Source organism: Oncorhynchus masou, chromosome 29 (assembly GCF_036934945.1).
Source record: "Oncorhynchus masou masou isolate Uvic2021 chromosome 29, UVic_Omas_1.1, whole genome shotgun sequence".
NCBI classification, from domain to species: Eukaryota; Metazoa; Chordata; class Actinopteri; order Salmoniformes; family Salmonidae; genus Oncorhynchus; species Oncorhynchus masou.
In genome coordinates, this window is record NC_088240.1 from 23,190,965 (window position 1) to 23,202,755 (window position 11,791).

The following is an 11,791-nucleotide window of genomic DNA, read 5'->3' on the forward strand; positions in this document are numbered from 1 at the left end:
AGGACATTACATCAAAGTTGGATCAGCCTGTAGTGTGGTTTTCCACTTTAATTTTGAGTGTGACTCCAAATCCAGACCTCCATGGGTTGATAAATTTGATTTCCATTGATCATTTTTGTGTGATTTTGTTGTCGGCACATTCAACTATGTAAAAAAAAAAGTATTTAATAAGAATATTTCATTCATTCAGATCTAGGATGTGTTATTTTAGTGTTCCCTTTATTCTTTTGTGCAGTGTATATTGAAACTAACTTTTTTCTTGCAGTTTGAGGGCAGGAAGTACTGCGAGCACGACTTCCAGATGTTGTTTGCTCCCTGCTGCCACCAATGTGGTGAGTACAGGAACTGGACCGACACAGCAGCATTCCATTAGATTTGTATGTAGTCACATGCACAGGGTTGCTGATGTAGTTGCAGTGTACAGTGAAATTCTTAAGCTCCAACAGTGCAGGTGTGAGTGAAACAAAAGAATATACAGTGGGGCAAAAAAGTATTTAGTCAGCCACCAATTGCAAGTTCTCCCACTTAAAAAGATGAGAGGCCTGTAATTTTCATCATAGGTACACTTCAACTATGAGAGACAATGAGAAAAAAAAATCTAGAAAATCACATTGTAGGATTTTTAATGAATTTATTTGCAAATTATGGTGGAAAATAAGTATTTGGTCACCTACAAACAAGCAAGATTTCTGGCTCTCACAGACTTCTTTATGAGGCTCCTATGTCCTCCACTCGTTACCTGTATTAATGGCACCTTTTTGAACTTGTTATCTGTATAAAAGACACCTGTCCACAACCTCAAACAATCACACTCCAAACTCCACTATGGCCAAGACCAAAGAGCTGTCAAAGGACACCAGAAACAAAATTGTAGACCTACACCAGGCTGGGAAGACTGAATCTGCAATAGGTAAGCAGCTTGGTTTGAAGAAATCAACTGTGGGAGCAATTATTAGGAAATGGAAGACATACAAGACCACTGATAATCTCCCTCGATCTGGGGCTCACCCCGTGGGGTCAAAATGTTTCTTCCAGAATGGTCCTGTATTTGGCTCCATCCATCTTCCCATCAATTTTAACCATCTTCCCTGTCCCTGCTGAAGAAAAGCAGGCCCAAGCCATGATGCTGCCACCACCATGTTTGACAGTGGGTATGGTGTGTTCATTGTGATAAGCTGTGTTGCTTTTACGCCAAACATAACGTTTTGCATTGTTGCCAAAAAGTTCAATTTTGGTTTCATCTGACCAGAGCACCTTCTTCCACATGTTTGGTGTGTCTCCCAGGTGGCTTGTGGCAAACTTTAAACGACACTTTTTATGGATATCTTTAAGAAATGGCTTTCTTGCCACTCTTCCATAAAGGCCAGATTTGTGCAATATACGACTGATTGTTGTCCTATGGACAGAGTCTCCCACCTCAGCTGTAGATCTCTGCAGTTCATCCTGAGTGATCATGGGCCTCTTGGCTGCATCTCTGATCAGACTTCTCCTTGTATGAGCTGAAAGTTTAGAGGGACGGCCAGGTCTTGGTAGATTTGCAGTGGTCTGATACTCCTTCCATTTCAATATTATCGCTTGCACAGTGCTCCTTGGGATGTTTAAAGCTTGGGAAATCTTTTTGTATCCAAATCCGGCTTAAAACTTCTTCACAACAGTATCTCGGACCTGCCTGGTGTGTTCCTTGTTCTTCATGATGCTCTCTGCGCTTTTAACGGACCTCTGAGACTATCACAGTGCAGGTGCATTTATACAGAGCCTTGATTACACACAGGTGGATTGTATTTATCATCATTAGTCATTTAGGTCAACATTGGATCATTCAGAGATCCTCACTGAACTTCTGGAGAGAGTTTGCTGCACTGAAAGTAAAGGGGCTGAATAATTTTGCACGCCCAATTTTTCAGTTTTTGATTTGTTACAAAAGTTTGAAATATCCAATAAATGTCGTTCCACTTCATGATTGTGTCCCACTTGTTGTTGATTCTTCACAAATAAATACAGTTTTATATCTTTATGTTTGAAGCCTGAAATGTGGCAAAAGGTCGCAAAGTTCAAGGGGGCCGAATACTTTCGCAAGGCACTGTATGTATATATATATATATATATATATATATATATACAGTGCCTTGCGAAAGTATAATATATTACACACGTTTGTGTTGTGTGAAGGTCATGTTTGGTCTACTTTTAACCCTGCTTCCCTCACCTTGAGCTCTAGACACAACTGTGTCGACTTCTCCAGCCAGTTGTTTTTCTCTCTAAATGAACTAGGGCCGGGACGGTACCAGTATCGCAATATTTTTTTACTTGGCAAAAATGACAACACAAAACAGACCATACTTTTTGGTCATTTTAAAAAGCCTGCTGTATGTAAAATAGTGTGCTTTAGCTTGGGGCAAAAATGGTTTGTTTCCAACATTAGGGCTGTTTTCCTGAATACATTTTCCACCATACTAACGTTTATTGCGATACTGGTATTGTCCCGGCCCTAACATTAATAGGTGGATTAGTGTGTGCACGGGGGATGTTATAGTGTTGCCAGTGTGTTGTCCCTGACTACCTTCTTCTCTTCCTCCTCCTCCCAGGGGAGTTTATCATTGGTCGTGTGATCAAGGCGATGAACAACAGTTGGCACCCTGACTGTTTCTGCTGTGACCTCTGCCAGGCCGTGCTGGCTGACGTGGGCTTCGTCAAGAACGCTGGCAGGTCAGTCCAGAGACTTGGGCTGGATCATTGATCAGCCACTACTGATCTAACACCAGGGGACAGCAACCTTCCCACTTCAGGGGACAGCAACCTTCCCACTTCAGGGGACAGCAACCTTCCCACTTCATAGCTTTTAGAAAGCAGGGAGAAATCCACACACTGTTTACACCCCACAATAGTTTTCATGTAGCCAGTAGCGGTGCATGGGTGTAATCACTGGGGAACAGCCCAGTGTATATAGCCCCTGTATATAGCCTCGTTATTGTGTTACTTTTTTTTTGCTTTAGTTTATTTCGTGAATATTTTCTTAACTCTATTTCTTGAACTGCATTGTTGGTTAAGGGCTTGTAAGTAAACATTTCACGGTAAGGTCTACCTACACCTGTTGTATGTGGTGCATGTGGGTTGGATTTGAAATGCTCGCTGGCTTCCCTTGCATTCAGTACTTTGGGCGGCACCAATGTCATACTCTTTTGGACCAGACAGCATCAGATAGATGACCTACACATACAGAATCAGATGGGCGCTGTTTCGCTCACTCAGATGCCTTCTCTGGTCAGATACATTGTCTCTTATGAATTGAAGGATAATTTTGAAACACGGAGAGACAAAAAAAAAACACAAAAAAAATGATTGGTAAGCCTGGCTTCCCTTAATATCCATGAATACACGCCACTGAATGTAGCAACATCATTTCTCTCTCTGGGTCAGGCTGATCTCATTCTTTATTATCATGTATCTCTCTCCCTCAGACACCTGTGTCGCCCGTGTCATAACCGTGAGAAGGCCCGTGGTCTGGGGAAGTACATCTGTCAGAAGTGCCACGCCATCATCGAGGAGCAGCCGCTGCTGTTCAAGAACGACCCCTACCACCCCGACCACTTCAACTGCAACAACTGCGGGTACACATGCAAACAATATAGAAACAACCAGTAGTGAAAAAATTACCCAATTGTCATACTTGAGTAAAAGTAAAGATAACTTCATAGAAAATGACTCAAGTAAAAGTGAAAGCCACCCAGTAAAATACTACTTGAGTCTTAAAGTATTTGGTTTTAAATCTACTTAAGTATGAAAAGTAAATGTAATAGCTCAAATATACTTAAAAATGATTTCAAATTCCTTTTATTAATCAAACCAGACAGCACTATTCTTTTTTAATTTACGGATAGCCAGCAGCACACTCCAACACTCTGACATCCATTTAGGGATGTTCTCTTGATAAGTGCGTGAATTGGACCATTTTCCTGTCCTGCTAAGCATTCAGAATGTAATGAGTACTTTTGGGTGTCAGCAAAAATGTATGAAGTAAATAGCACATTATTTTATTTAGGAATGTAGTAAAGTAAAAGTTGTCATATTTATATATATATATATATATATATATATTTTATATATAATATAATCCTAGGATAGGATAAGTAATCCTTCTCACCCCCCCCCCCCTTAAATGATTTAGATGCACTATTGTAAAGTGGCTGTTCCACTGGATGTCAGAAGGTGAATTCACATTCACCAATTTGTAAGTCGCTCTGGATAAGAGCGTCTGCTAAATGACTTAAATGTAAATGTAAAATGTATATATATTATATATAGTAAAGTACAGGTACCCCAAAAAATGACTTTAGTACTTTAAAGTATTTTTACTTAAGTACTTTACACCACTTGAAACAACGCCACAAACTTTATACACAACCAAAACACAATATTTATACAACCTGCATACAAGCTAAATCGCCACACTAACTTAACACACCTGCTACAGAAAACTAGTGGTCTGTATATAACCACTAACTTATCTTTACTCAACTTCTACACAACCTAGTATAAACACAACTTCTACACTAACGTCTATGCAACCTATACACGTACTGTAGCCTGTCAGTGGTAGAAACTCAAGAGCTGTTATAGACAGGGTTTGTTCTCTGTAGCAGGATGGGACTCCTCCGGGTTGGGTTCACTAGTGTTTACCCTTGTAAAGTCAGCCAAAGGGGAGACAAAAGGGAGGAAGAGCAGGGAGGGAGGAAGAGAGCAGAGGGAGTAAGAGCAGAGAGGGAGGGAGTGAGTGACGATAGAAGAATGATTATCTGAGTAGCTCTTTTAGATGGCAGTTGAGAGGCAACTCCAATCTAACCAAACCTTTCCTGTAAGACTGTCTGTTCTTAAACAAACATACAGCTGTCAGCCTGTCCCATGCTTGAGGCAGAGGTTGTGATAATGAATATTCAGTCAGGAAGTCAGTGCAGGGACTCATTCCCCTCACTGCCACTGGGTTTGTGTTTTGAATACAGTGCACATACTATCCCCTAGTAAGGTAGGACTCACCAAGACCAGAAAGCATAGAGGGGCACACTGTTGGCAGGATGCTAAACAAAAGAAGCATCGTCAGCATCACACACAAACACACACCAGGGAACACCAGATTAGGCAAGGAGCTGGCTCCGTGATGACTCATACTAACACATTGAATATCACAAATTGAGAAGAGAGGTGTGGTCAGCAGCATTCCACTGTTACAATTCTTCACTACTCCGTTACTCAGGGGCTGCAATATCTACTGCTTTTAGATTTTATCACTTGCTTTTAGTCTTAATTTGAGCTATTCTACCTGGGTAACCTGGTGTCTCAGGTCACTAACATTAATTGATTGATCACTGTCAGTATTCAAAACGGAACTAGCGAAAACAATATCTTTGTTTTCCAAAACGATGGGAAAGAGTGATATAGTTAGTTAGTTAGTGATGATGTAATGGTCCCTCCTCCCCCCTGTAGTAAGGAGCTGACTGCTGATGCCAGGGAGCTGAAGGGAGAGCTGTACTGCCTGCCCTGCCATGACAAGATGGGTGTTCCCATCTGTGGCGCTTGCAGGAGACCCATCGAGGGCCGCGTGGTCAATGCCATGGGCAAGCAGTGGCACGTCGAGGTATGATGACATCACTCCTACAATATGGACCTATTCAGTAGTGATGGGAAGTTCGGCTCTTAATACTGACTCGTCTTTTCAACTTGTTATAAGAACAAATCTTTCGACTCAGTTGTAGGTCGGAGCACATCTCTAGAGCCACAGGACCGGAGGAGTGTGTTTCAGTACTGCTGTAGGAGTCATTGCGGCAAGAAGGTCAAACCAATGCCAATTGAACAAGTTACTCTGAAAATGAATCATGGCTTTTGAGTCAGTAAAAAGCGTTAAAGAACAAATCGTTCACAAACTGCACATCACTACTGTTCTGAAGGTTGCAATGTTATAGAACAGAACATTTAGATTTAAATGTATTGTATATGATTATAGTATTTTGTAGCCATGATGTGATTATTACAAAGCAGAATACTTTTATATTCTTCGGTATGCCTTGCTTTCTTTCATTCTCTCTGAATAACTATAATTGTTCAGAACATCAAAGTAGAAATGTGTTCAAGGGAGTTTGTATATGGAATGAATGTTATTCTAGCCTCCTCTGTGGTATTTCTACCCTGCTCTCATATCATCTCTGTGGTCGTGTTTGGACTATCTCAGAATGGAGGACATCCTTCCTCCTTCTTTCCTTCCGACTCTCCTCTATTCATATCTCTGCTGCCTTCTTTCCTCTCTACTTTTCTCCTACTTGCTATCGCTCCTCCCACCCTCCTGCAGCACCATGTGTGTGCTCTGTGTGAACGTCCGTTTCACGGCCACCCGTATTATGAGCGTGGGGACCACGCCTACTGTGAAAAACACTTTAACATGGTGAGGGGTTAGTTAGGAGACCTGTTCTGGCTGCATCCTGTCCTGCTCTGTCTGTGCTCCATTCTGCCCCCTGGTGGAACCCGACCCACACACACACACACACACAAGGCTCCTGTCTGTCTGTAGGGGTGAGTGCTTCACTGGGGGGGGGGCTCCTGCCCTGCTGCTGCCCTCTGAACCCACTAATCTCAGACTTAGACTGGTCTAGTCTGACTCTTAATAGGTCTGAACTGAGCTAGACGGAACTGGATTGAACTGACCTGTGCTGGTCTGTCTGTACTAACCTGTTGTGTGGGGCCATGTTGTGTGTGTTTGCAGCATTTTGTGTGTGCTAAGTGTGAGAAACCCTTCCTGGGCCATCGCCACTACGAACGCAAAGGACTGGCCTACTGTGAGACTCACTACAACCAGGTAATGTAGGGGAAGGCTGCACACAGCCCAAGGAAAGAGAAGTCACACAATCACATCTCTACTCAGTAACTTTATCCAATCCAGGCACTGTAGTCTATTTATCTTTGAACAAATCTTTGAACATGAATATGAGCCTGATGAGAATGATTGCATCTTGCTGTATGTAATTTGAATGAGACCTCCAGTCTTGTTTAGTTCCATGGGACCATCTAGTGGTAGATGTATAAATGTACAGTATTTAGCTCTATATTATTGGTACTGATGCATCAAAATACTGTAGACATTTAAGTAAATTGCATGGTTCTATTGAAAACACAGTAAAGAAATTGTCATTTGTAAACAAGTGATTTGTGAGGCCTTTGACTCCTCCCCTCCTCTTCTACAGCTCTTTGGAGATGTCTGCTACCACTGCAACCGTGTCATTGAGGGTGATGGTAGGATATTATCTTTCATCATCTAATATTGTCATATTAAAAATATTGTATGTCATGTTATTGTATGCATTACTTGTTATGAAGTGCGTGTTTGTGTTGTGTGTTCCAGTGGTGTCAGCCCTGAACAAGGCATGGTGTGTCAACTGCTTCGCCTGCTCCACCTGCAACACCAAGCTCACCCTAAAGTAAGTCAGGCTGACTGTGTTAACATAGCAAAAACATCCTGTAATCCCACTGTTAAATTCTAAATAACATAGTTAAACTCAAACCAAGTTCATTCATCCACTGGGTCACATAGCTGCATAAGACAAAGACATGTTTCCACCAGCACGTATACTCTCCTTTAGGCGGAGTCCCCTGCTTTTCTCTGAACACTACATCTTTGTTGCTAGGCAGGAAGTTAAGGGATGTGGGTAATAAACAGTTCTTTCTCCCTTCATATGACCTGACCTCGGCCCACCAGCTAATCCACAGCTACCCTTATTAGTGACCGCAACCATGTGATTGCCTTTTCCCTTACTTAGTAACGTTCCAGGCCCATGGCTCTTATCCAGCCTCCATTGACCCCACCATATACATTCCTCATACATGTAACCATTAACTTCTAGTATAGCAAGTATTTCAAACTAGAACCCAACACCACACAGTGTAAAACCATGTAAGAGAATATTTGAGAGGTTTCTGAAGCGTTAGCACTGTCCTTCTCTGTCTCTCATCTGTCTCTACTATACCTGTTACACTGTACCTGTAGCTTTTCCATCTACCTGTGTATTCCTATATTCTCTTTGTCCCTCTGTTTCACTTGTCCCTGTTTGTCTGTCCATGTCCTTCCTCTTCCTCTCTCCTCCTCCCTCCTGGTCCTACCAGGGATAAGTTTGTAGAGGTGGATCTGAAGCCTGTGTGTAAACACTGCTACGAGCGCCTGCCAGACGACATGAAGCGCCGTCTTGCCAAACAAGAAAAAGAAAAGAAGAAGAAAATGCCCATGTGTCTGTAAACCCTTGCCCTTCCTCTCTCCTCACTTCCACTTTCCATTCATTGGTTAGTTTTCATCTCCTTTCATTCTCTTTTTCCATGTGTTGTGATTTTACTTTTTATGTTTTCATGTTTCCTATCTGTTTTTCATTTGTCCATTCTGACAAGTCAGTTGAAGGTTTTAGACACAGAGATCAAATATGTGTTAAACACTATCTTTGAATCATGCATTATTGATTAAATCACTTTCACCATCTCTGTAATTGATCAATTTTAGAGTAAGAACAATCAACAGAAGTAGAGATTAGCTACAGATCATAAATAATTACCGGTACCGGTTGGTAAAATCGCCTAAGCTGTTCTTTGCATCAGTTCCGGTTTCCCGTGCAATGTTGACCATATTTAGAAACTCTGCAGGAAATGGTTATTCTATATGGCCAGACACACTCTTGGTTAAACGTAATGCTGTAATAATCGGACCAGAAGTTTGATCAGTTGGTCGAGGCTAGAGGCATGTACAGTACGGTAGTGTGTGTTTCCTCAGATCAGTGTAAAGATGAGGCTTTGTTTACCAGTTCCTGGTTGATGGTTAAAACACTAATCCTTTCCAGTCTCTGTGTACTGGATGTTTGACTTGCTGTCTGATTTTTTTCAGACGCCAATGTGTTTCACATGTGCTCTCCCTGCTAAAGCCTAAACACTGTAGAGCTGAATATGCTCAAATGACCTCTTTCCAGGAGCAAGAAGGAGAGGGGGAAAGAACATGTAGGAGGGGAGGGAGTAGAAGCGGAAGAGAGGGAGCAGGAGAGAAAGTAGTGCTGGAGTGTAGGACTCTTTTTATTTCACCTTCGCCTCTTGATATAGATCAATGAAAGTCAGAACCCTGCTCATACTGTATCTTTGTCTCTCCCTTACAGGAACAAGTTTGTCGAGTTTGACATGAAGCCGGTGTGTAAGAAGTGTTACGAGAAGTTTCCTCTGGAACTTAAGAAGAGGCTGAAGAAGCTGGCGGAGACAGTGGGCCGGAAGTAGACACAGACTGACCCAGACAGACTGACCCAGACAGACTGACCCAGACAGACTGACCCAGACAGACTGACCCAGACAGACTGACCCAGACAGACAGACTGACCGAGACAGACTGACCCAGACAGACTGACCCAGACAGACAGACTGACCGAGACAGACTGACCCAGACAGACTGACCCAGACAGACAGACTGACCGAGACCGTCAGACCGGAAGCCTATAGTCACTAGATGGCCATGCTAGAATGGACAAAGTGATATCATCAGAATGTTTGAGCAACCACATGAGCTATTTGTTCTTGGTGTAAGGTTAGGGACTAGGGTTATGTTGTTGATAAATTACATTTGCAGTTTCCTTCGATCTTTTCATGCTTGGCCAAATAGTGACAACCCATGAGCAGAGAGACCGACAGTACACAAAGAGGAGTCCTCGCCAAATCAGTGCCTTTGTGTAAAGACATATTCATATTATATTCATATTTATCCTTGATGCTAATATCATATATTTAATAGTTTATTTTAGCTTAAAATGTCACTTCAAAACCCAACTTGTTTATTTAAGTATGCATCAGTGTCCTGGTATTTCATCATAAGAATAAAGAGTATTAATAAGGTTGTTACTGCCAGTGTGCTGGTCTGTTTCTGCCTTAGCCAACTACTTTATCATTGTCATGCCAAACAAGTGGAAACAGACAGACACCTGGGCTATGTTACTGATGATACTCTCAATCACATTACTGTGCAGCAGAACTGGGTTGAATATAGAGTACCAGTCAAAAGTTTGGACACCTACTCATTCCATGTTTTTTCTTTATTTTTACTATTTTCTACATTGTAGAATAATAGTAAAGACATCAACTCTGAAATAACACATGGAATCATGTAGTAACCAAAAAAGTGTTAAACAAATCAAAATATATTTTATATTTGAGATTCTTCAAAGTAGCCACCCTTTGCCCTGATTGCAGCGTTGCACACTCTTGGCATTCTCTTAACCAGCTTCATGAGGAATGCTTTTCCAACAGTCTTAAAGGAGTTGCATGGTAAATTGGAACGATTGGAATTGTGCCAAAAGTGCAAATTCTTGGCACTCTGCATACCGCTAAGCTACATCAAGAACATGTCAAGTATTTGAAAGTATCTAATGTATGTACAGTGCTATTTGAGCCAGATCTGCTAGGCAGCTTCTTGAGCAAGAGAGTAGCCTCCATCCCAGCAGTTGAGGTCATATAGAGAAGTCAGATTCGTACCAGAGGTTTGTGTACATTTTTCAGGATGTATTGAAATATTATCCAAAGATAGTACTGAATAAGATGACACGTGTATGCATATCTCATATAGAGCTTTTTGTGTGTCCACAACATTGTGTGTGGTGTTATATTGTTCTATTCATATTATTTCACAATTTTTACATTTCCTTTGTGCTTTTATCACACAGACAGTAAAAATGTAAGACGTTATGTCACTGAAGGGTGTTTTGTAAACTTGGATAACAGATGTTTGTATGTTTTTGACAGTATTTTCAGAATAAACATAAACCACTTATCAACAGTAATGGAATCAAATAATATCTGGAAATACTTTTCTCCATTCCATTCTTTACATGTCATGCATTACATTACATTTAAGTCATTTAGCAGACGCTCTTATCCAGAGCGACTTACAAATTGGTGAATTCACCTTCTGACATCCAGTGGAACAGCCACTTTACAATAGTGCATCTAAATCATTTAAGGGGGGGGGGGGGGGGTGAGAAGGATTACTTTATCCTATCCTAGGTATTCCTTGAAGAGGTGGGGTTTCAGGTGTCTCCGGAAGGTGGTGATTATCTTTTAAAACGGGGGATAAACATAACAGATACAAACAATTCCATTGATTTAGGATCTGCTTGTAACTGCAATGTTAATTTTTCCTTTTAGATGAAAGCGCATGTATGAGTACTGTAAAATGTGTGAATGTGTTTTTCCAAGGTGTAAGCTCAGCTATCCTCTTATGGCAGTGTGACTTCTATCTAGATGCTCATAGGAAGTAGAGAACTGCCGGTTAGAGGTTAGAGAGAAAAGCATTCTATCCCTGTAGAAAACATGAATTTAGTTGAGTTTTAGTTTTCCGCTGTGTTAAACTTTACTTGGAAGAAATGTGTTTTGCATAGAGTGATACAATTCCACATTCCACTGCTAAATGGGAATTTTAAAACCTTATGTTTTTCCTCTGTCGTACTACAATATAATATGCTATGCTACATTCAAAGCCTTGATTAGTGTTCGCCTTATGCTTGTTACTTTAATTTTGGTTTGTTTCTAGATGTCGTCATATTCAATTTATTGACTTCTGAATAATAAAACATCCTGCTACATGTTTCTGTGTGCATTTGATGTTTAAAAAAAGTATTTTCTTAATGTCTGTCTAAAAACGTATACGAAATCAAATATTGATCATCACATGAGATCGTACAGTACTTATATTTATTTAACCTTCAAGTCCGTTAAAAAACACATTCTTATTTACAGTGTC

General features: G+C 41.0%; 1 protein-coding gene across 5 annotated transcripts in view; it reads left to right on the forward strand.

Annotated features, from left to right (window-relative positions):
* The window catches only part of LOC135519205 (LIM and senescent cell antigen-like-containing domain protein 1), a 42,229-nt gene extending 30,594 nt beyond the window's left edge, over positions 1 to 11,635 (forward strand). For all 5 annotated transcript variants that reach the window (XM_064944302.1, XM_064944301.1, XM_064944300.1 and 2 more), the window contains exons 3-10: positions 266 to 332; positions 2,586 to 2,706; positions 3,459 to 3,608; positions 5,479 to 5,629; positions 6,749 to 6,841; positions 7,227 to 7,275; positions 7,385 to 7,460; positions 9,168 to 11,635. In XM_064944302.1, the coding sequence (XP_064800374.1) occupies positions 266 to 332; positions 2,586 to 2,706; positions 3,459 to 3,608; positions 5,479 to 5,629; positions 6,749 to 6,841; positions 7,227 to 7,275; positions 7,385 to 7,460; positions 9,168 to 9,282 (822 nt within the window). In that variant the 3' untranslated portion in view covers positions 9,283 to 11,635. The remainder of the gene's footprint in view (positions 1 to 265; positions 333 to 2,585; positions 2,707 to 3,458; positions 3,609 to 5,478; positions 5,630 to 6,748; positions 6,842 to 7,226; positions 7,276 to 7,384; positions 7,461 to 9,167) is intronic.
* The last annotated feature ends 156 nt before the right edge of the window (positions 11,636 to 11,791 follow it).